This window comes from Pleuronectes platessa, chromosome 13 (genome assembly GCF_947347685.1).
Source record: "Pleuronectes platessa chromosome 13, fPlePla1.1, whole genome shotgun sequence".
Classification (NCBI taxonomy): Eukaryota; Metazoa; Chordata; class Actinopteri; order Pleuronectiformes; family Pleuronectidae; genus Pleuronectes; species Pleuronectes platessa.
The window spans coordinates 18,799,143-18,822,504 of NC_070638.1; the positions used below are offsets into that span (position 1 = coordinate 18,799,143).

A 23,362-nucleotide genomic window follows, 5' to 3' on the forward strand; every position below is an offset into this window, starting at 1 on the left:
TGAAAATATACCACTTTTTAAAGACAAGCCTACCATTTAAATACTGTAATATAAATGTACAATTGAAGAACTGAGAGCCTACCACTATTTGTAAATTGATGTTATTAATTCCAGCACTGGATACTCATTTCAACCCAGATCAATGGTTTTCATAGATACTTTGAAAGCGTTTATCCCTGAACATTTAGGACACATGCTGCACAACAAGTCATGACCTGCACCTCAGGAGTTAAAGCTCAATTTCTTTGCCTCATCCACATTGTCAAAATATACTTTACAATAATGGATGGATGAAGCCAACTGGCAACTGAATGCGTTACATTTAGAGCCAGTGACATTTCACAGAGTGCTTGTGTTGAAACTAATGAAGGCAGTATACAATTGTCCACTATATTTAATCCAGCCAATACATTTTTGTATTAGCTTTGGTAACTGAACAACCTTTGACCCTGTACCATTTGTTGGCCTTGGAAGAAACAAAATGCAGAAAAAAAATAGCTCACTAACAAGAGCAAGTCCACCATGTAAACTATAGCCCTAATTATTTGTTTAATGAAATGTCAATAAGTGTTTTCGAAAACTCACTGTGGGCCTAGAACAATCCGTATACAATACAAGGAGTTCCAACTCAAGTTTCCACACAGGTTCATGAATTAATTAGGGAAATTCTTAATGCGAGGGTGAAACTGTTAAATCTATACCATTACACCCTGTAATGACAGCTTCAGTTTGACCTAGTGACAACCTTAGCAGACATCAATACCCTTTGTTTGAGTGATAAATGATTGGAGCCTTGTTCAAGTTGAATGGATACATCTTTAATGGCATCAAATCTGAAATGCAAAGAGGCAACCAAGCTTTTCAAAGCTGGAAACAATAAAAACCAAGTCAGATTGTCGGAGCCAGTCCTTCAGATGGATTCATTTCTGGAGAGGGAAACAAAGACAACAAGTCGATGAATGCAGTCGCTGAGCACAAATTCAGAATTTTGCAGAGTAAAATAAAGTGGTTTCTCACTTTGATGCTTCAGGGGTTCTCAGTGATTGTGAAAGGCCCGAGGACGGCTTTCTTTACCAGCCCAAGCTTCCCTGTAACACAAACACCTTTGGACCATCAGTAAAATGAGACCAGTTTAATCCAAACACTGCACAGGTGGTTTACATACCCGAGGCTGTACTCCTCATCTTCCTGGACTTGCAGGTTGAGTCACAGCAGTCACATAGGTTGCTATATGCAGGGTTATCCACGAGCTCCCAGCTGAACAGGGAGAGTGTCCGGGATTATTCACAATTTGACTTAAAGCCGTCTAGTTTTCAGACTAGTTATACAAGTTTTACCCGTGATTTTTGATGTAGTTGCAGGCCTTCTTTGTGTGGTCAAGCCCAACAGGATCCCAAGCCACAAGTTGGCAGTGCAAATACACCTGTTGAATGCAGAGGAGAGCAATGATCCAGTATTTACAGCCATTATGTGAAAGACCATGCACAGATATAGAATGGAGGTTTACCTCTTTTCCAATGGCAAACTTAAACGCTTGAAGGGACAGCTGGATCTCAGATGTCTTTTGCCTTGGTTCAAATTTTGAACGGGATGTCTTGCTGTCCACAAGACATCTGTATGGTTAAAAAAAAAAAAAAAAAATACAAAAAATACATTACTTCCAGTGTGTGGGCAGAAGAAGTCAGGAGGTCTGTGTTCATATTCAGTACAACAAGCATTACCCCTTATTTGTGATTATTGGGTATAAATCACTTCCAGGATTCAGCTCTGGCGTGGCGGCAGCAACACATTCATCAAGAAGCAGCAGCAAGGGCTGATGGGATTGTAGCTCAACACTCGCCATGATGGGTATGAAGGAGCCCAGAGGAAAACTGGTGGATTCAGCAGGGCCTGAGAAATCCTCTAAAAGCACAAGGTGGAGTTGAGACGTCTAGTTAAAATACCTCAGTTTCAAGTTGAGGTGATGAACTCTTGACACCTACCATTCATTAGTCCAATATGAAAAACCATCGCTCCTTGACCAAATGTATTGAACACAGGGTTGTAGGTGGGGGGGTACCAATCTTTAGGCCTGCACAAAAGACACATTTATTGCATGAATCAGTTGAACACAAGTCCAAAAAAGTGATCAAATAGTCTTGATATTCAACACCCTTGTGTGGAAGTTGCATGAATGCACACCTCTCATACGAACACACAACTTGGTGAGTGAAGGAGAGTTCGTGGGAGTCTGGAGAGGAGATGTGCATCAGGTCATTGCTGTGTATAAGTTGATTCCCAGTGACCTATGAGGAAGACGGGTTACTTAAACCATCAAATCACATTTACTTAAAAAGCCCAGATTTAAATGTTCTACCCACCAGTCTCCTGAAGTTACAGTCGTTGAAGCCCACAGTGAAAATGACCTCCCTGCCCGAGAAGCTGGTGGGAAGACAGTTACCGAGACGAAAGTGCGAGGGGTCGACCGGGTTCCTGTTCTCTCTCCACACCAGCGTCACATAATCAGGCCTGCAGTCCACTTTCATGTCTGACAAATACAATCAGGTTTGTACACAAACAGCAAAGAAACCTTCAATTCTTTTTGACGCTATATTACCTGCATTAACTGACATAGCAGCTACCAGGCTGGCGAGCAGCACCCCTTGCCAAAACAAAGCCATCATGACTGAACACACAGGATGGGTACTGGGGAAGCTTTTATTGGTTGTACTGGGAGACGCTCATCTAGTTTAACTTCAGTCACCTGGTGTGTGTTCACTACCTCAGGTGCAGCTGCCTGACTCTCATTACAAAAAGTCCCATTCATCGTGTTATAGCTATTTACTTTCTATTAGGAACCAGAGAGCATTCCACAGCTAGAGCAGATATGAGAATATAAACTGTATGACAATGCCCGTCATTTGTCGGAATTATCATCAATTAATTAATCAAATTTTATTTGTATAGCCTATATTCACAATTTGTCTCATAGGGCTTAATAAGGTGCGACATCCTCTGTCTTTAATTCTCAACAAGAGATAGGGAAAACTAGCAAACAAAAACTATTAAGAGGAGAAAAAACAGAGAAACCTCAGAGGGTCACATGTGAGGGATCCCTCTCCCAGGACAGACAGATTTGCAGTAGATGCTGCATGTAACAAAATTACAATATTTACAACATTGATTTGAAGAAAAAAACATTCCCATAATGGAGGTGTATTAATGTTTGAAGTATTTATACATGAGAAAATGTCTGAGGAACTTCCGGTTGTAAATGTGGTGAGCGGACACACGAGAGAAGGCTCCCAGTCAACTTTTTGCTATATTCGTTTTTTTTACCCAGCTTTCTTCCCAGTGTTTTTGACAAACCATCAGTATTGGGTTTATTCAAGTGTTTCCATTGTTAAATCGGGTTGCAGTGCACAAACCCCAGCTACACGTGCTGCTACTAGCGCCGCAAGTAAGCTAGCACCGTTCTCAGCTAACAGCCCTCTGACAGCGACAAAAACTTCAGAACCCGGAGCAACCATGGATGCCGCTGTCATTTCTAAGGATCAACTGGGCGCAGAATTTGCGAAGCAAAGAACCACACTAAGGGATGATGTCTCTCTCCTGATTCAAGAATCTACAACGCCGTTACAAGCCTCGCTGGACTCACTCCAAACAACAGTGAACACATTCCAACAGCGCCTCACCTCAGTGGAGTCTGTGTCCGGTGATAACTTTGAACGTGTATGCGCTGTGGAGTCTACCATTAAGACGCTCCAAACCCAAAACCAATCTCTCTTGACTCGACTCGATGACCTAGAAAACCGATCGCGGAGAGCCAATCTCCGTATATTGCACATACCAGAAGGCAGCGAGGACGGCAAGGACCCGGTTAAATTCATGTCGGAGCTGCTGACGCAGGTGATGGGTCCCGAGGTCTTCACTTCGCCGCCCGAACTGGAGAGAGCCCACCGGTCCCCGACCTTCAGATCTGGACAAGGAAAACCTCCGCGCACATTCCTGGTTTGTTTCTCCCGATTCCAACAGAAGGAGGCTGCGCTGCGCTGGGCAAGGAATCACGAGCTGCGGTACGGAGGAACTGTCATAAGGATGTTTCAAGATCACAGCGCAGCTCTCGCTAAAAAGCGCGCTGCATTTAACGGGATAAAGCAAGCCCTTTACCAAAAGAACGTCCGGTTCCACCTGATCTACCCCGCCAGGCTACGCGTGACACACGGGGACGACGTGCTCACCTTCGACTCACCTGATGAAGCTCAGAGGTTCTACGATCAGAGGATTGGTAAAGAGTAATAATGCGGCAGTGTTTGCCTTCACTGTTTGGCCTGGAGACGGACGGTAAATAACGCATACTCTACTGTGTACGTGCGTAACTGCCTTTGCAACTATTCTGACATACGCCCTGGATTTTAAGGTACTGTGCTTTCACCCACGCTACGTTTGGGATAACATGTTTAGAAGGTGGGGGAAAAAAAGTGGCCCGGATCTTGTGTTACTGTGTGCTTACGTTCATGTTATGTATGGGCTAATGTATACTTAGGGGGAACAAAAGAGAAGGGGACACATAGCTTTCCCATTACATGGATGTGCATATATATATTTTTTTTTTAACGTCTAATTATTATTTTATAATATTTTTGTCCCTTTAGCCCTGCTTTTGCCTTCATGGCCTTTGTGTTAAGCTTGTTAATATAATATACATTACTGGGAGCCTTCTTAGCTAGAAGCAAGAAGATGATGTTCTACCGGAAGTTTTTGGAAACAGTGTTATGCCTGCAGCTTGCCTCAGGGAGAGGAACAAGTATAGGCTTAGTGTTAGTTATGTCTATGTCTGGGGTATGGGACAGGGTTATGGGATGGTACACCACTAGATTTATTTATTATTTTTATTATTTTTATTATTTCTTTATCCCACTCTTTCTTAGTGAGGTCATTCATGAAGCTGTACACTTTTTTGTTGCGACCATTTATTTGCTTTACAGTTATTATTGTAATTCTATCCTTTTTCTGATTAACCATGGAACAAAGAACTAATGTAAGAAAGACTGATGTAAGATTTATTAGCTGGAACGTAAAAGGCTTGAATGGACCTGTAAAAAGAGCTAGAATATTCAATCACCTTAAATATTTAAAATGTGAAATTGCATTTCTTCAAGAAACTCATTTGTTGTTAAAAGATCAAATTAGACTCAGAAAAGCTTGGGTGGGACATATGTTCCACTCAAGTTTCAATTCCAAAACACGTGGGACAGCTATATTGATCCATAAAAAAATTCAGTTCAGTGCTACCACTGTTATCTCTGACCCACAGGGGCGCTTTGTCATAGTTTCTGGGCTACTTTTCCACAAACCTGTCGTTTTGGTTAATATATATGCCCCAAACTGGGATGATGATAAATTCATGGGTAAAGTTTTCTCATTAATACCAGACATAAACTCACAACAATTAATTTTAGGGGGTGATCTGAATTGCACAATTAACCCAATATTGGACCGCTCTAATCCTAAATCTACAGACCCTTCAAAAATGTCCAAATCTTTAGCTTTTTTTATGGATCAAATAGGAGGTGTTGACCCCTGGCGCTCTCTTTTTCCACTTGGTCAATCCTTCTCCTTCTTTTCCCCAGTCCACCACTCATACAGCAGAATAGACTATTTTTTTATTGATGGAAACCTTCTTCCCTTTGTCACAAATGCAGATTATTCAACCATAGTTGAATCTGATCACGCCCCAGTTTTACTAGATCTTGTGTTTCCTCCTAACAATTCGGAACGCCCTCCTTGGAAATTAGACAAAACCTTACTGGCTGACAGTTCATTTTGTGATTTGATAAACAAAGAAATTGATAACTTTATAGAATCCAATAAAAAAGATAACATCTCCTCCTCATTGCTTTGGGAGACACTGAAGGCTGTGATCAGAGGTGAGATTATATCATACTCAGCAAGAATCAATAAGATGCGTAGACTTGAACAAGACCAGCTTATTAAATCAATAAGCACAGTAGACTCTCAGTACTCTACGTCTCCATCCCCTGAACTCTATAAAAAAAGCTTGACCTTCAAACTCAATACAACCTGTTGTCAACCGGTAAAACAGAAAAAATGTTGTTAAAATCACGTGGATAGCCTTATTCAGTTTAAGACGGTGCATAGGCTCTATTATTCCAGAGAAAAACTGCACAGTTTCTTTCCTGATGTTTCACCCATTTGTAACAGATGCAAGTCTATGACTGGTAACTTAACGCATTCTTTTTGGTTATGCAGCAAACTGTACACATACTGGAAAAGTATTTTTCACTGCTTCTCTACGGCTTACGGGAAATGTTGGGAGCCGGATCCATTTGTAGCCATTCTCGGGGCAACCACCCCTTTGTCTTCTGCCAATAAATATGAGAAACCCACGTACGATCAGTGGTTGAGAGAAATGGCAAATATGCTTCACCTGGAGCGACTGAGACTTCATAATGAAGACAGGGGAGACATATTTGATAGGATGTGGGACCCTGTACTGCAACTGTTTCAAGGAAAGGACTAAAGTATGGATCATTGTGAAACGCCTGCTGTGTGTATCTGCTAGTTTAATCTTCACTTTGTGTAGTCTTTTGTAAATTTGTATGTTTAATTTATTGTCATGACTGTGGCTTCTGTTAATTCTTTACTAGGATGTGCTGATCCTGTTAGTTTGGGGTGGGTCTTTTTTTCTTATCCTTTTCATTTTTGTTTGTCCTGTGTTCCTTTTTCATTCTGGAAAATAATAAACACATTTAAAAAAAAAAAAAAAAATCACGTGGATATGCCTATGAGCATGGAGAAAAAGCTGGCCGTCTTTTAGCACACCAACTTAAGTCCCAATCTGTTTCTCAACAAATCTCACAAATAAGGAAACCAAATGGTGATTTAACTATTGACCCGGGAGAAATTAATGAAACATTCACCTCATTTTATTCTAACCTGTACAGAGGCGACCAGTGATAGAACTGATATGGAACATTTCTTTTGCGATCTCGAGGCTCCTTCCATAAAGGTAACGGATAAGACAAAGACCGAACTCCCATTGCAACTGTCTGAAATTATTAACGCAATAATGGCAATGCAAAGTGGTAAGACACCTGGCCCCGACGGCTATCCAATAGAATTTTTTAAGACTTTTTCTAAGAAACTATCCCCAATTCTTCTTGAAATGTTTATGGATTCTATATCCCGTGGGTCATTACCACAAACACTCACTGAGGCATCGATTATTCTCCTGCTTAAGTCAGGTAAAGAGAATACAGAATGTGGTTCATACCGACCCATCTCCCTCCTAAACAGTGACGTGAAGATCCTAGCTAAAACTCTTGCCCTACGCCTAGAAACCACAATGACTGATGTGATCTCTGCTGACCAAACTGGTTTAATTTTGGGTCGACACTCATTTACAAATATCAGACGGCTTTTGAATATTATTCACTCCCCTGCGTCCAATGAGGTACCTGAGGTGGTCATCTCGCTGGACGCAGAGAAAGCTTTTGACAGGGTTGAGTGGGAATATTTATTCACGTGTTTAAAGAAATTTGGGTATGGTCCAAATTTTATCTCATGGATTAAACTTCTTTACAGCTCACCCAAGGCCTCTGTGGTTACAAACGGCAGGCAATCACAGTACTTCACCCTGTCGAGAGCGACCCGTCAGGGATGTCCAATTAGTCCACTGTTATTTGCCCTGGCCATAGAGCCCTTATCCATTTCACTCAAATCATTGCCATCAATAAGTGGACTTTTTAGAGAAGGAGAAGAGCATAGACTAAGCTTATATGCCGATGATTTACTATTATTTGTCTCGGACCCTATTCTTAGTGTACCTCATATCCTCCATGCTCTGTTAAGATTTGGTAAACTCTCCGGGTATAAACTGAACTTTAGTAAAAGTGAATGCTACCCTGTTAACAACTTGGCTCTTCAAATTCAGGAGAATGTTTTACCGTTTAAAATGTCTAGAAACGGCTTTAGATATTTGGGCATTAACATAACTAGAGATATGAAAAACCTCTATCGGGAAAAATTTTGCTCCTCTACTTGATAAAGTCAAATTAGATCTAAAGAAATGGAGAACACTCCACTTGTCCTTGGCAGGTAAAGTGAATTGCATCAAGATGAGTGTGCTCCCCAAATTCCTCTACCTGTTTCAATATATCCCACTTTACCTTCCTAGGTCTTTCTTTAAAGGTATTGATAGCGCTTTTATTTCTTTTATTTGGAATGGCAAGAACCCTAGGGTACGTTTAGAGCTTCTACAGAGGCCTAAATTACAGGGAGGCCTAGCTCTTCCTAATCTGTTCTACTACTACTGGGCTGCAAATGTTCAAAAAATAATGTTTTGGCTTCATACTCCAGACACAGACTGGTGCCACTATGAGGCTACATCATGCATCTCAACATCTCTTACGGCTCTGGTCACTTCCAGTCTCCCCGTTTCTATTTCCCAGTTCACAAACAACCCAATTGTCATCAATACTTTGAAGATCTGGTTTCAATTGAGACGGTACTTTGGTTTCAAACAAATTCTTAGCTTAAGCCCTATATGCAATAACCACCTCTTCCCCCCAGCTAAAATAGACGCTACATTCTCTTTTTGGCGAAGACAAGGCATTTCTAAATTTAAAGATATGTACATAAATTGTGTATTTGCCAGCTTTAACGACTTATCACAAAAATTTGGCCTTCCTCGATCTAGCCTATTTCGATATTTTCAAGCACGCCACTTCCTTATGAGCCATGACCCCAACTTTCCAATTCTCTCTTCAATGTCTGGCTTAGATGATATGCTAGAATCCCCGTTTAATTCAAAAAGGCTCATTTCTAGAATACATGATTGTATAGCTTCTCTTAAAACCATAACCATCGCAAAGATAAGGGCGGACTGGGCAGATGAATTGGGGGAAGACATGGAAGATGACATGTGGAACTGTGCTTTACAAAGAGTGAATGACAGCACTTCTTGTGCAAAATTAAGTATAATACAATTTTAAAGTTCTACACCGGACTCACTTTTCCAAAGCAAGATTAGCTAAAATATATCCTAATTCAGATGCTAGTTGTAACAGATGCCATCACACCCCTGCCAACTTAACCCATATGTTTTGGTCATGCCCTGCTCTGGTCTCTTACTGGTCTATGATCTTTAAAACAATATCTGAGGCGCTCAATACTGATTTCCAACCCAATGCAGCAGTAGCTATATTTGGTATCACAGACCGAAGACATTCTATAGTAAGGAAAAGTTATAAAAAATTTTTGGCCTTTGTGACTCTGCTTGCACGCAGAAGAATATTATTACATTGGAAATCAAAAAACCCTCCCAAAGCGTCTTTGTGGATGTGTGACCTGATGCACTTTATACAATTAGAGAAAATTAAATACTCACTTAGGGGGTCAAGGGACAATTTCTACTCCACCTGGGATCCGGTTTTGAAATACATAGGGAAACTCAAAACTATACCTGATACCCCATAGCAATATTTCTTGCACTAGGACCCTATATCAAGTAGCGTACAGAATATATATATATATATATTTTTTTTTTTTTTTATTTTTTTTACCTATTATCTTCTTTTTTTGTTATTCTAGGTGTGTGTACTACATGTTCAAGTGGGTGGGGTGGGTGGGATGTTGTTTGTATGTGTATGTAAAAAAAAAAAAAACTATGGATATGTCTGTTAAAATGTATGCTCAGTGTATTCGGTTTTCATATACATTTCCAAATAAAAAAATTATCAAAAAAAAGAAAATGTCTGAAAAGCATGAAGGGAACAGCAGTGACAATTGGAGTTATCGTCAGTAATGGTAGGATATGGTTACTGAGGATAAGGATAGGGAAGAAGTGGAAGTTGCTCTCACCAGTGTTGCCCCCAAGAAGACCAAACCAAAGTGTGAGTCACCAGATTCCTATAAACCAGCTAAACCCACCACCCCATGTTTCAGTTCCACGCTTCCCCCTCCTCAGGATTCATACTTCTATCGCTCACCAGCAGACCCGCCAGCAAGCACAGCAACTGATGTCTCCCTTGACCTTTCAGAGTCTTCATCGAGACAGCACCGTCACAGCCGCTACAAAAAGTCCAAAATTCAGCTCGCCGCTCTTCGAAAGAGCTTCCTGAGAGAGAACTGGCCTGCAGAGGCAGAGCTAAGACGTTTGCAGGAAGAAACTGGGCTGACCCATAATGACATTCGTAAATGGTTCAGTGACAGCCGTTATCAGCATAAGGCCTCAGTATGCTTCTTCGAGTCCGTTTCGGAATGACGGACGGACGGATCGGACGGACCCTTTTTGATTTATAGTTCTACGAGCCTTTTTGTTGTGAAAACAATTCCCCGCCAGAACAGTAGATGGCGAAACGGAAGTCGAGCTTAGACAAGCCTACCTCATGAGGTATATAGAAGAAGTCCACGCTGGTTTATTTACGTCGTCCCGGCTCCTCACACACAGTGAACGATGACAACAGAAAAAGGATGTTGATGACGCGACAGTTTTTGCTGAATAAAGTGACACCCAGCGAGTCATAATGTTTATGTTATCGTGTCTTAGCGCAGCGGTTCCCCGGTCTTGTTTCCAAACTGCGTTGCTAATTCAACAGTTGCAACAGCTTGAAGCTACACGGAGGCAGCTAGCTCCCCCCAGCTTCCACACACAGTCAGCACGGACACCCGATACTAGCTACTACCAAGTGTTTGCTTCTAACCTGACGGTGTTTGAGAAACAGTGTCATGAGAGCCGTGGGATTAAAGTCAGCGGGTTTTTGCGCTGTTCCCACCGCAGTTAGCATGGTGGCTAGCCCGCTAGCCCCGTTATCAAAGTTCGTTATAACCGTATGTGACCGTACACACATGCTGTAAGTGCTCTAACCAGCCACCGTCAGTCGGACACACTTGTCACATTAATCATAGAGTCGTAGTTGAAATTTTGGTTTATTGTGATGTGGGGAATGGAACAGGAAGTTTCCATTCCGAAATGCTGGCGTTAGCGGACCAATCACAGCCAAGTGCTATCCGTGGGCTGTCCGTCATTTCGACGTATAGTTAGAAAAATGAGCGCGGCACGAAAAGCTCTCCGAGGAACCTCGGAGAGGCACGGAGAGGGCGTTCCACGTTGGAGAGGGCGGTCCTATCTGTCCGTGTCCGTCAAAACGCAGAAGCATACATTGGCCTTTAGAGTTGGCCGTGGAAGCCTGGCAGCAGCCTAGAGCTATTCTCAACACACTGCTGTGGGAGGTAAACATGATCAACAAACTCAACCTCTTCCACTCATTACCCAAAAGACTTGTCAGCCGAGTAGCGTGAAGGGCAACGACGCCACCCGGAACAGTGGAACAAGAAGTACACATTTCTTCCAGACCTTTCTGACGAACACCCTGGAAGCATTTGGGGAAAGAGGACCGGAGGCCGAAGAGTGTGATGTTATGGAGGAGCTGTCTGGTGACGGGGACAGTGTCAAAGACGAGGGGCAGAGTGAAGAACAGCCCTTACAATTGACCAAGACCTGCAAGATTGAGACAGATATTCCACAGGAACCATCTGATATATTAAAATCATCTCCTCACTCTTCCCCATCTAGCAGCCCACCACCAACTAATAAACAACTTTCAAACAGTAGCAGCACATCAAAGAAGTCATCCCACCCGGCCAAAGCCAGTCCCTCACCAACACCCATGCTTATCTCAGGGGCTCCTTCAACTACATCTCCGTCTCCTGCTCTCACTCCTGGTGGGCGTCCAAGAAAGACCAAGGAGCAATTGGATGTTTTAAAGCAGCACTTCTTGCGCTGCCAGTGGCCCAAGAGTGACGATTACACTGAACTTGTTAAGCTTACAGGTTTACCCCGAGCAGATGTAATTCAGTGGTTTGGTGACACACGTTATGCTGTTAAAAATGGCCAGCTGCGCTGGGTAAAGGGGGTCCGGGACCAGTTCTTGGCTGAACTTGCCCTCCAGCAGAGTGGCAGTGGTCTGACTAATGGAAGCAGCTCTGGGACATCTACTCGGGTTGGCGGTAGCCACAAACGGAAATCTCAGGCAAATGTTCCAAGTACAGGTACTCCTGATATCCAGCCATTGTTAGCGTATTTCCTTTCAACAGGCCCCCTACATGAAAAAGACCTTGACACACTATGCAAGAAATCAAAAATGAGCTACCAGCAAGTGCGAGATTGGTTTGCATCTCAGGATGCTGGGGAGACTGACCAGGGAACAAAGTATTACTGATTGAGACACTGGAACCAGACATAAGAATCAGGCTGTGCGATATGACCAAAATTTCATGTCCCCATAGGCATCTTTTCATATTCAGATAATATATCTCAGTAATGCAAATTTTAAATAAATAAATGTAAAATTAATAGATTTTCTCCTCTTTGTACTTTGATCCAACACTCGACCCGGGTGTTTTCGATTTGGCATTGTGTACCTTGGGTCAAGTTTTCGCACCGACTCTCAAATCCTGCTGCTAAAGCATATAAGTGTAGGCCATGTCTTTGCAGATATAAGTTTTACCAGCAGTCCTAAGCTTCCATCTTTGCGATGCTTTGCCATGTGGTGCATCATGGGTAAAAGCCTCTAGCAGTATCTGAGTCTGGGGTTTGTTTTAAGCACCCAACTGTACTTTTTCTCCTCCGTAATTTCCTAGTGCTGGTGGACATTATTTTTGCGCAGGTGGTAAAAGAGGTGGTCGGTGTTGGAGTCTGTTTATAAAGTTTTCTTTTCTGGTCTGTGTCAGACTTTTTATCCTTACACAACTTTCATGCAACAGAAGTAGCACCTCTTTTAGGTATGAGCTCCTGGTTTCGGGGTCTTATCAGAATTGCTGTATTCTGTGCCACGTTCACATGTCCTGCCTGCATCCGTGCCATGTGGGAAAAAAGCAAAACACCCAAATAACAAAAAAGGACTGCTTTAAAGAGTGACTTACGGTGGAACAAAATAAACAATACTGGATCATGCAAAGAGACTTTTCTATTGTGACAGGTCGTCATATCACACAGCCTTACTTCAAAACATTTCTAAAAGTAGGCGGAGTGCTCCTCATGTCCTTTGCCGGAGAGGCGGTGGTCGAGTGGCAGAAACTTGGACTATGGGCAGAGAAGGTCTCTGGTTCGACTCCACGGAGAGACAACAAAAGACGAACCTGGATTGATCTGTCCAAAAATCCAAGAGTCTCCCTACCCTGTCTAGTGCCGCTGAGCAAGGCACCTCACTCCCCCAACATCTGCTCCCCGAGCGCCGTACATGGTCGCTCACTGCTCTGTGTGTCCTGCACCAGATGGGTAAAAAGCAGAGATTAAATTTCCCTACTTGCATGAGTGTGCCTGTGTTTGGGACGAATAAATGGATCTTAATCTTAATCTTAATCTTGCACCAACAAGCATAGTTATTACTTTGGTTTAAATTGCTTTAATTGGGGCAGTTTTGTAACATCCAGTCTTCCCAGTACAAGCCCTTGATGAGGTTTGTGTTTTTTATATATCCTGCATTTCCTGCTTATCCTAATATATTTGGACTGGAATTATAATTGCGATGCCTGTGTTACTGTAAATAAGACAGTAAATTGTACACTGGTTTGCAATATTTTTTTAGCTTATTTTTAGTTTAGATCTCACTACTTAAGATTTGTCTTAGTATGATATTGTAGCAGTATAATTTAAACTGGTTGTACTCTCGGTACCTGACTATAGCAGATAAGTAACTGCTCCAGAAATTGTCTGTGTTCATGAATTTGTTGACTGATCATTGTGTGTCATAATTCCTTCACATCAGATAATTCCTTTTCATTGAAAGCACACTGGACATGTACACTTTAAATCGATATCTTGCACTTTGGTTTCAGAGCCTGCTGCCATTACTTCCATTAAATTCAATTATTTCACAAAAGAATAATTCCTAACTTGCCGTGTCATTTCTGAACCCTAAACAGGGAAAACTCTGAACATGTCTTAAAAGTAACATTTCATTTATTCTACTTAGGTCAACAGCGTATTTTTGAAGAACATTCCTGATTCTCCCCTAGTCTGCTGTAATATTTGATTTACTAGTAGAATACTTTGCTTGTCATTTACATTTAACAGTACTGAGAAAGAGGCAATTGCATTAATCATTCAGGTAGAGTTGCCAACTTAATTATGTGCATTCAACGAGTCAATCAGTATTTTTATATATCTTGTCTTAATAGGTCTAGGGCATGACTTTTAAAATATAGACAAAGTAGATAACTCATGAGGGTCCACATACTTTGTAAGTAGCAAGAAGGCTTTAAATGCATATCTATTTCTGTCAACTGTGATTATGAATAACAGTACAAGCAAAATAAATATGAGGTATCAGTTCATGTATTTATTAGTTATTTCATACATTGCTGTGTGTTGCAAGAAGAAATAAGTCCCCATTCTTTAGTACTTCGGCTCACAAGTACGAGTCAGAGTTTAGTTCCATTTTAAATGCCTCGACAGAGGTTAGATGACCAGAATGTTGACAAAGCTGTGTGCATCATTGTATTGGTCGTGAAACGTTAACACAAGTGTTGTGGGGAGATGTCCATAACACTTAGTGTTTACAATGTATTTTGTACTGTTTAAAAAATCTCATTTGCACAATTGTGTCACTGGAAACCAGTAAAGGATTTGCCTTTATAATCACGTGTCAGCAATGTTTTTGTGTGTGTGTGTCTGTGTGTATTTGTATGGTGTAGAGAATCCAATTGATTAAGACTATGAGCAAAAGTTGTTGGGTATATTATGAGATGTGAGCAAAAAAAAGCGCTGAAGTGATCTGCAGACATGCCATTGAGAAAAAAATACTGACAGAAAAAACAGATGAGAATGAATCGACTGACACAAAAAAAGCGTGGTTGTTTAATTCCTCAACAGAAGAGCCACCCATGTAAACACAATTATTAAATACATTCAACAGTGTCAAAGACATTTAATCACTTGTGCAGACAAGTTCAGGTCGAACACAAATCTCAGAACAAGACGTGAGAGTCCTGATGAACACAACAGCTAACGACTCCTAAACGGACAAATGTTTGTCATAGGGACGTCTCATTAACGCCTCGGAGACTGTAATGAAAATCCATTCATAAACTGGAACTGGAAAACAGGGGTCTGATGCAGAGTTCTGAAGAGAACAGAAAGTGACTCGTGACTCAGAAAATTCATGAGAAACGCCTGCCACAAGTTCTTTGGAAAGTATTTATTACCTTGTTGAAGTGCTGAAGGATGTAGGTGTTCCTATTTCAAATGGGTTAAAGGGGGGGATTTTGATTCAGGACGGAAAGCATTTAGTTCTGCATTCTATTAAGCAAAGTGTATTCAGTTCAAACAAAGAGCTAAAGGTACAAAGGTTAGGGTATGATCACACTTACTGTGTACATGTTCATGAAGAGAACTGTTGCTGGAAATAGAAGTGGCTGATCCAGGAGTCTTACAAAAACAGAAAGAGTGACATTTTTTATCTTGATTTAATATAACAAAAGTTAAAACCAAAAAAAAGGTCTGCTCTAAAATTCTGTATAATAGCTTTATATTATATATTGTCTTAAATGAATGCTCACAATGAGCTCATCCATGAATGTATAATAAGAGAATAATAATTAAGAGTTCATTTCACTGACTTCATCAGAGGATGGAGTTCACTGTGTCTATCGAGTTTCCTTCAATGTCGGACATCTCCATAACAACCTATCTAACTTTATCCACTGAGGACGACAGTGAGATGAGGTTGAAAGCTACTGAAAGAACCTTGAGTCAGTTTTTGTCAAACTGTAACTATTATGTCAACAAGGGACATCAAATGTTGCACGGGAATTAAACATATACCTTTACAAATTTGTTCTGTTGTCACCGTTTTAAAGCATGACATTTATTTACACCGATAAGAAATCACACAAGAGCCGCTGTAAGTGGGAGACTCACAGTGAGAGAGGAGAGACTGGGACCTCGGCCTCTGGTCCACCCCTGAGACTCTGCTGAGCCAAAGTGACTAAGAACCACAACACATGTGTGAGTTTAATAAGTCTCGTGCGATTCTCCTCTTACATGCAGAAATGTGATGAGCCATTAAAGAGAGAAATGCTTACCTGTTGGCTCTTGACCGAGGTGTAACTAGTAAAAGAAAACTACATATGAAATTGACCAGTAAAAACTGATGAAACAAATTAAAATTAAATCTTAGATTACCTGGGGAGGTGACAGCCACAGGGAGTGTCATCCTTTGAGTGCTGTATGAGAGGAGAATGAGTGAACTGTAATTTAAAATGCTTCAGCGCTATAATGTTTATAATCAAATATGACCATTCTGAAAGGTAAATTGGCCTTTACCCATCTGTATGAAATTGTCCTGGAGAAACCTATGGCAAGCAGAAAGTAAACAGTATAAATAAATATGATGAAACACTTTAACATTGACATTGTAGAGCTGCTTTCAGTCATGCACTGAACTCCGGATAATCTCTGGACATTCTCTGGAGGTATGTTAGATAACAAATGTCGGAGTAAGAAGCTCGGGACTTTCTCTACAGCTCCTCCGCCCAGCCCTCTAGAACAAAGCTCAGCAGAATCTCCAAATTAGCCCACATGAGAACACAGCAGGGTATCCTCCGTCCGCAGGATTCAGTGAGCATAAAGGCGTGTTTAGAAAATGTTTCTAACATGGGAAAGATGTAAAACAAAACAATAAAAAAAAGAATACCAATATGTCAGGATGAAAAAAAGGAGCCATACACTTAGAGGATACCGATGATACTTCTGTGATGTTGTGAACACGTCCGAGTGGAGAATCTCCCACTGTATTGGTCATGTGTGAAAGGCAAATCCCAGAGAATGTCCGGACCCAATTGTGTGGAGATTTCATGTTCAACTTCATTTCTGAAAACTGCTTAAGAAACATGAACTTTAAGAAGTAAGATTATGGAACACTTACCCTCCTCTGAGAAAGTGGCTTCTTTAATTCGGCAGTTTCTCTTTTCAGCTCAGAAAGCTGCTTTTTTAAGGCAGCGTTCTCTCTTTTCAGCTCGGTCAGTTGCCTTGAGACAACAGACATGGGATGGAAAGCGTCGTAATCTGAGATTTATTTACACAGCAGCAGAGGAACGATCAGAGATTTTGAAATCACCTGTAGCCCTGCTCAGAGACCTCCTTCAGGCGCCTCTCCAATTCAACAGACTTGTGCTTGAAGTGCGTCGTGACTCTTTCCATCTGTGTCCACTGGAAATTAACAATCTGAGGAAGAAGGAAGTCACTATCAACTCTTCTTTCATTTCTAAGGAACTACTGGAAATTAAATGTAGCTAGTGGGTTATACTGTAAGATTCTCAAATGATCTTCGACATTTTTATACGATATTGACATTTAAAGTGTGGCGATTCAAAAGTGGCACAGAGTAGACAGACCTGTGATATGTGCTGCAGTCGTGACTGGATCAGCTTCGTTGGGTCCTTGAAAAACACTTTTTCCTGTGGTTTCATCTGAAATAGAAAGGTGTGCTGATCTACAGTGATGTGTCGGCTGGGTGGAATAAGATAATCCTCTGCTGGCAGCATTAGACAGTGACCTGCAGTGAATGTGTCAGTCTCACCAACCTCATCCGTGATGGGCAGATAACTGCAGCTGGCCCCACACACACTGCACTGCTCTGAGAGAAAATGAGGCACGAGAGATGATGTTAGATAATTATATATCGTAAAATGTGGAAGAGCAGATGGAATATAACTGTCTTACTAGATTTGATGCATGCCTCACAGGAGATGTGGCCACAGCTGGACACAGCAAACGACGACCCTTTCCTTGTGAAGCACTGGTTACAGTGGAACCAGTCCATTTTAAACCCTGTGTGTTGAAAGGTCACAACCCGTAGATGTCATTTTATTACATTAAAGATTTCACTATATGATAATACATGTGTGGACAAACCTGATTACATACTGTACAATTGTGTACTTATGGTTTAGGTTAACTTCCTGGTTTGTGATAATTCTATTGAAAAATCCACATTTAAGATAAGGGTCTGCTTCCAATTCCACAGGAACAGTTTAAGACAAGAAAAGAAAAAAGAAGCCTTTATTAGCCCCACAAAAGTGAAAATTCCATATTTCAGCAGCAATGCGGATGAGAGTAGGTAACATCAGTCATAAAGTAATACATGAACATGCCATTAAAGTATAAGGAAATATAAAATAGAGAATGTATACAATGTAAACAGGATGGCACACAGAAGATATTAAAATTGCACTTATGAGTTATTGACTCATTCAAATTGCACAAATGTGTTGTTAGTTTAAATGTAATTAAAGTCGAGTGAATTTGTGCAGACGACCAAGAAAATGTTATTCCCAGTTTAGAGTGCAAGAGCATGACTGGCCTGCACAGAGCACTGACCCCGTTCAGCACATTTTAGATCAACTAGGGCTCAGAATACGGCCTTGATCAAGCCTCATCAGCCAGGATCCGGACCCGACTTTACAAACGCTGCTGTGGTCGGGTGAGCGAGGAGTTATAAATCTCCTGCCAGGTTCTAAAATCTTGGGCAAACCTTGGTCAGAAACCTTGGAGCTGTTGTATCAGTATGCAAAGAGTCTTCTATCACAAGACTTTCACTTGTCGTGGAAGGATTGGGTCAGATTCAAACTCCCACAATGAGGTCCCAGTTCTTTCAAAGGTCAGATCAGCTTTGAACAGTGATAGTAAAACTCATGTACATCACCAGGGACCCTAGAAGAGGCTCAGCTCCATGTAATGCTGTCACCAGATTTACTCATACTGTGTGTTTCCTGCTATAATGCCAAACCAATGAAAGATACATTCATCCTATATAGACATGATGGTAGAGTGTGTGTGTAGTCTAGTTAAGTTATACTATGAATTTATCACTGGAGAACCCCCCCCCAGCAGTGAGACGTAGTACAGGACGCTGCTATTAGCCGCTAACTGTTAGCTAGCTAGCTAATTAGCTAAAACTGCGCCAAAGTGGGGTCTGTGGCTTGACACCGACTGAAGGTAACTAGAGACGCTACACTTAAACATGGCGGCTTCTAAAGGTCTGTTTCTCCTCCTTGTTACTTTACCTGCGACCTGCTCACACAATATATTCAGCTGGTTCAGCTCTGCTCCCTGTTCTGACCACAGACTGACGGGCAGAGTGACATCTGGGGTGGTTTGAACAAGGCACCGACAATACACACACGTTAAAAGAATGTGACTATTTAAAAACCCTACTATACCAAAGATATGTTTAATATTAAAGACCATTCATAACTTATTTGAATACCTACATTTAAAAACAGCCTACTAGTATGATATAAATAACCCTACAACAAGCCTATACTACTATTGAAAATATATCACTTTTTTTAAAGACAAGCCTACCATTTAAATACTGTAATATAAATGTACAATTGAAGAACTGAGAGCCTACCACTATTTGTAAATTGAAGTTATTAATTCCAGCACTGGGAACTCACTTCAAACCAGATCAATGTTTTCATATAGATACTTTGAAAGCGTTTATCCCTGAACATTTAGGACACATGCTGAACAAGTCATGACCTGCACCTCAGGAGTTAAAGCTCAATTTCTTTGCCTCATCCACATTGTCAAAATATACTTTACAATAATGGATGGATGAAGCCAACTGGCAATTGAATGCGTTACATTTAGAGCCAGTGACATTTCACAGAGTGCTTGTGTTGAAACTAATGAAGGCAGTATACAATTGTCCACTAGATTTAATCCAGCCAATACATTTTTGTATTAGCTTTGGTAACTGAACAACCTTTGACCCTGTACCATTTGTTGGCCTTGGAAGAAACAAAAAAAAAAAATGCAGAAAAAAAAAAATTTGATAAAGATTTTGTCAAGATACCAAATAGCTCACTAACAAGAGCAAGTCCACCATGTAAACTACAGCCCTAATTATTTGTTTAATGAAATGTCAATAAGTGTTTTCGAAAACTCACTGTGGGCCTAGAACAATCCGTATACAATACAAGGAGTTCCAACTCAAGTTTCCACACAGGTTCATGAATTAATTAGGGAAATTCTTAATGCAAGGGTGAAACTGTTAAATCTATACCATTACACCCTGTAATGACAGCTTCAGTTTGACCTAGTGACAACCTTAGCAGACATCAATACCCTTTGTTTGAGTGATAAATGATTGGAGCCTTGTTCAAGTTGAATGGATACATCTTTAATGGCATCAAATCTGAAATGCAAAGAGGCAACCAAGCTTTTCAAAGCTGGAAACAATAAAAACCAAGTCAGATTGTCGGAGCCAGTCCTTCAGATGGATTCATTTCTGGAGAGGGAAACAAAGACAAGTCGATGAATGCAGTCGCTGAGCACAAATTCAGAATTTTGCAGAGTAAAATAAAGTGGTTTCTCACTTTGATGCTTCAGGGGTTCTCAGTGATTGTGAAAGGCCCGAGGACGGCTTTCTTTACCAGCCCAAGCTTCCCTGTAACACAAACACCTTTGGACCATCAGTAAAATGAGACCAGTTTAATCCAAACACTGCACAGGTGGTTTACATACCCGAGGCGGTACTCCTCATCTTCCTGGACTTGCAGGTTGAGTCACAGCAGTCACATAGGTTGCTATATGCAGGGTTATCCACGAGCTCCCAGCTGAACAGGGAGAGTGTCCGGGATTATTCACAATTTGACTTAAAGCCGTCTAGTTTTCAGACTAGTTATACAAGTTTTACCCGTGATTTTTGATGTAGTTGCAGGCCTTCTTTGTGTGGTCAAGCCCAACAGGATCCCAAGCCACAAGTTGGCAGTGCAAATACACCTTTTGAATGCAGAGGAGAGCAATGATCCAGTATTTACAGCCATTATGTGAAAGACCATGCACAGATATAGAATGGAGGTTTACCTCTTTTCCAATGGCAAACTTAAACGCTTGAAGGGACAGCTGGATCTCAGATGACTTTTGCCTTGGTTCAAATTTTGAACGGGAGGTCTTGCTGTCCACAAGACATCTGTATGGTTAAAAAAAAAAAAAATGCAAAAAATACTTTACGTCCAGTGTGTGGGCAGAAGAAGTCAGGAGGTCTGGGTTCATATTCAGTACAACAAGCATTACCCCTTATTTGTGATTATTGGGTATAAATCACTTCCAGGATTCAGCTCTGGCGTGGCGGCAGCAACACATTCATCAAGAAGCAGCAGCAAGGGCTGATGGGATTGTAGCTCAACACTCGCCATGATGGGTATGAAGGAGCCCAGAGGAAAACTGGTGGATTCAGCAGGGCCTGAGAAATCCTCTAAAAGCACAAGGTGGAGGTGAGACGTCTAGTTAAAATGCCTCAGTTTCAAGTTGAGGTGATGAACTCTTGACACCTACCATTCATTAGTCCAATATGAAAAACCATCGCTCCTTGACCAAATGTATTGAACACAGGGTTGTAGGTGGGGGGGTACCAATCTTTAGGCCTGCACAAAATACACATTTATTGCATGCATCAGTTGAACACAAGTCCAAAAAAGTGATCAAATAGTCTTGATATTAAACACCCTTGTGTGGAAGTTGCATGAATGCACACCTCTCATACGAACACACAACTTGGTGAGTGAAGGAGAGTTCGTGGGAGTCTGGAGGGGAGATGTGCATCAGGTCATTGCTGTGTATAAGTTGATTCCCAGTGACCTATGAGGAAGACAGGTTACTTAAACCATCAAATCACATTTACTTAAAAAGCCCAGATTTAAATGTTCTACCCACCAGTCTCCTGAAGTTACAGTCGTTGAAGCCCACAGTGAAAATGACCTCCCTGCCCGAGAAGCTGGTGGGAAGACAGTTACCGAGACGAAAGTGCGAGGGGTCGACCGGGTTCCTGTTCTCTCTCCACACCAGCGTCACATAATCAGGCCTGCAGTCCACTTTCATGTCTGACAAATACAATCAGGTTTGTACACAAACAGCAAAGAAACCTTCAATTCTTTTTGACGCTATATTACCTGCATTAACTGACATAGCAGCTACCAGGATGGCGAGCAGCACCCCTTGCCAAAACAAAGCCATCATGACTGAACACACAGGATGGGTACTGGGGAAGCTTTTATTGGTTGTACTGGGAGACGCTCATCTAGTTTAACTTCAATCACCTGGTGTGTGTTCACTACCTCAGGTGCAGCTGCCTGACTCTCATTACAACAAGTCCCATTCATCGTGTTATAGCTATTTACTTTCTATTAGGAACCAGAGAGCCTGACAGAGCATTCCACAGCTAGAGCAGATATGAGAATATAAACTGTATGACAATGCCCGTCATTTGGCGGAATTATCTTCAATTAATTAATCCAATTTTATTTGTATAGCCTATATTCACAATTTGTCTCATAGGGCTTAATAAGCTGCGACATCCTCTGTCTTTAATTCTCAACAAGAGATAGGGAAAACTAGCAAACAAAAACTATTAAGAGGAGAAAAAACAGAGAAACCTCAGAGGGTCACATGTGAGGGATCCCTCTCCCAGGACAGACAGATTTGCAGTAGATGCTGCATGTAACAAAATTACAATATTTACAACATTGATTTGAAGAAAAAAACATTCGCATAATGGAGGTTGTATTAATGTTTGAAGTTTTTATACATGAGAAAATGTCTGAAAAGCATGAAGGGAACAGCAGTAACAATTGGAGTTATCGTCAGTAATGGTAGGATATGTGAGTAGACACATTGTATATCAAGCAGTCTTGCTGTAATCATAGTTCAAGATCACAATCCATCACCACCATCCATGATCAGGATCCAGGATCATTATAGAAAAGTGTCAACCTACTCACACTTATCACCTTTCCTAACCACTATGCCTTAACCCTGATGGTTAACCTCATTCATTCAAGAAAGTTATTTTTTAAAGCACTTAATTAATGGCGGAAGATACATACAAACTTTCAGTTGAAGTTTGTTTTAAACTGAATGATACATCCTTAGTACAGATATTTTCAGTGTATACATAGGAAACATATAACCATCAGTTACAGGAAGAAATAGTTTTTATTGGAATTAAGAGAAATCAAACAGCTCATATTATGGCGACTGCTGTAATACTTCATGTCACTTCCTAAGCAAAATTGACTATTCTACTGCACCTTCAGGCTCCCTACTAATTATATACTTCTACAATGTTGAATTTCAAATTTAAAGTGCTTTTACGAAAGTTGCCAATTGCTTTTAGCTCTGTCTCCACTTACCCATGGGACTCTACTACTGTTGTAATTCCTGAGTTAACAGAAGTATCACCCGTTCTTCCTATTTGCTCTGAAACCTGGTGTGAGCGGCCACAGTGCAGATGATAATCAGTCATACAGGGACTCATATCCTGTTTTGGAGCTAGTGAAAAAAACAATC

At 41.1% G+C, this 23,362-nt stretch overlaps 4 protein-coding genes across 4 annotated transcripts; 1 reads left to right on the forward strand and 3 right to left on the reverse strand.

Annotated features, from left to right (window-relative positions):
• Positions 1-824: 824 nt before the first annotated feature.
• Positions 825-15,298, reverse strand: LOC128455072 (zona pellucida sperm-binding protein 3-like). Its single transcript, XM_053438704.1, has 10 exons — positions 15,211-15,298; positions 2,361-2,527; positions 2,182-2,285; positions 1,983-2,071; positions 1,722-1,902; positions 1,508-1,613; positions 1,338-1,423; positions 1,166-1,257; positions 1,018-1,088; positions 825-926 (listed from the first exon to the last, which is right to left on the reverse strand). The coding sequence occupies exons 2-9, from the start codon at positions 2,523-2,525 to the stop codon at positions 1,027-1,029; spliced, it is 885 nt and encodes a 294-aa protein (XP_053294679.1). The 5' UTR covers positions 2,526-2,527; positions 15,211-15,298; the 3' UTR covers positions 825-926; positions 1,018-1,026.
• LOC128455229 (zinc fingers and homeoboxes protein 1-like) lies at positions 3,508-13,027 on the forward strand. Its single transcript, XM_053438913.1, has 3 exons — positions 3,508-4,267; positions 10,044-10,237; positions 11,283-13,027. The coding sequence occupies exons 1-3, from the start codon at positions 3,508-3,510 to the stop codon at positions 12,222-12,224; spliced, it is 1,896 nt and encodes a 631-aa protein (XP_053294888.1). The 3' UTR covers positions 12,225-13,027.
• LOC128455230 (RING finger protein 212B-like) lies at positions 15,056-17,828 on the reverse strand. The gene is made up of 12 exons (XM_053438914.1): positions 17,729-17,828; positions 17,590-17,642; positions 17,401-17,475; positions 17,124-17,230; positions 16,932-17,034; positions 16,331-16,359; positions 16,190-16,230; positions 16,090-16,114; positions 15,926-15,992; positions 15,376-15,433; positions 15,211-15,241; positions 15,056-15,128 (listed from the first exon to the last, which is right to left on the reverse strand). Exons 1-12 carry the CDS (start codon positions 17,826-17,828, stop codon positions 15,056-15,058), a joined length of 762 nt encoding a protein of 253 aa, XP_053294889.1.
• A 2,572-nt stretch (positions 17,829-20,400) lies between these two features.
• On the reverse strand, positions 20,401-22,033 carry LOC128455232 (zona pellucida sperm-binding protein 3-like). The gene is made up of 9 exons (XM_053438915.1): positions 21,967-22,033; positions 21,731-21,897; positions 21,552-21,655; positions 21,353-21,441; positions 21,092-21,272; positions 20,882-20,987; positions 20,712-20,797; positions 20,540-20,631; positions 20,401-20,462 (listed from the first exon to the last, which is right to left on the reverse strand). Exons 1-9 carry the CDS (start codon positions 22,031-22,033, stop codon positions 20,401-20,403), a joined length of 954 nt encoding a protein of 317 aa, XP_053294890.1.
• Positions 22,034-23,362: the final 1,329 nt, after the last annotated feature.

Coding starts and splice junctions, on each gene's coding strand:
- LOC128455072 (XM_053438704.1), bottom strand. CDS start 2,525: ATGAAAGTGGACTGCAGGCCTGATTATGTGACGCTGGTGTGGAGAGAG. Junction 1,614..1,721: donor CCAATAATCACAAATAAGGG/GTAATGCTTGTT, acceptor TTAACCATACAG/ATGTCTTGTGGACAGCAAGA. Junction 1,424..1,507: donor AGTTTGCCATTGGAAAAGAG/GTAAACCTCCAT, acceptor TGCATTCAACAG/GTGTATTTGCACTGCCAACT.
- LOC128455229 (XM_053438913.1), top strand. CDS start 3,508: ATGGATGCCGCTGTCATTTCTAAGGATCAACTGGGCGCAGAATTTGCG. Junction 4,268..10,043: donor GTTCTACGATCAGAGGATTG/GTAAAGAGTAAT, acceptor TTGACCTTTCAG/AGTCTTCATCGAGACAGCAC. Junction 10,238..11,282: donor GTTATCAGCATAAGGCCTCA/GTATGCTTCTTC, acceptor ATTACCCAAAAG/ACTTGTCAGCCGAGTAGCGT.
- LOC128455230 (XM_053438914.1), bottom strand. CDS start 17,828: ATGGACTGGTTCCACTGTAACCAGTGCTTCACAAGGAAAGGGTCGTCG. Junction 17,476..17,589: donor ATCTGCCCATCACGGATGAG/GTTGGTGAGACT, acceptor TTTCTATTTCAG/ATGAAACCACAGGAAAAAGT. Junction 16,231..16,330: donor GGACAATTTCATACAGATGG/GTAAAGGCCAAT, acceptor CCTCTCATACAG/CACTCAAAGGATGACACTCC.
- LOC128455232 (XM_053438915.1), bottom strand. CDS start 22,033: ATGATGGCTTTGTTTTGGCAAGGGGTGCTGCTCGCCATCCTGGTAGCT. Junction 21,656..21,730: donor ACTGTAACTTCAGGAGACTG/GTGGGTAGAACA, acceptor TCTTCCTCATAG/GTCACTGGGAATCAACTTAT. Junction 20,463..20,539: donor GATGAGGAGTACCGCCTCGG/GTATGTAAACCA, acceptor TTTGTGTTACAG/GGAAGCTTGGGCTGGTAAAG.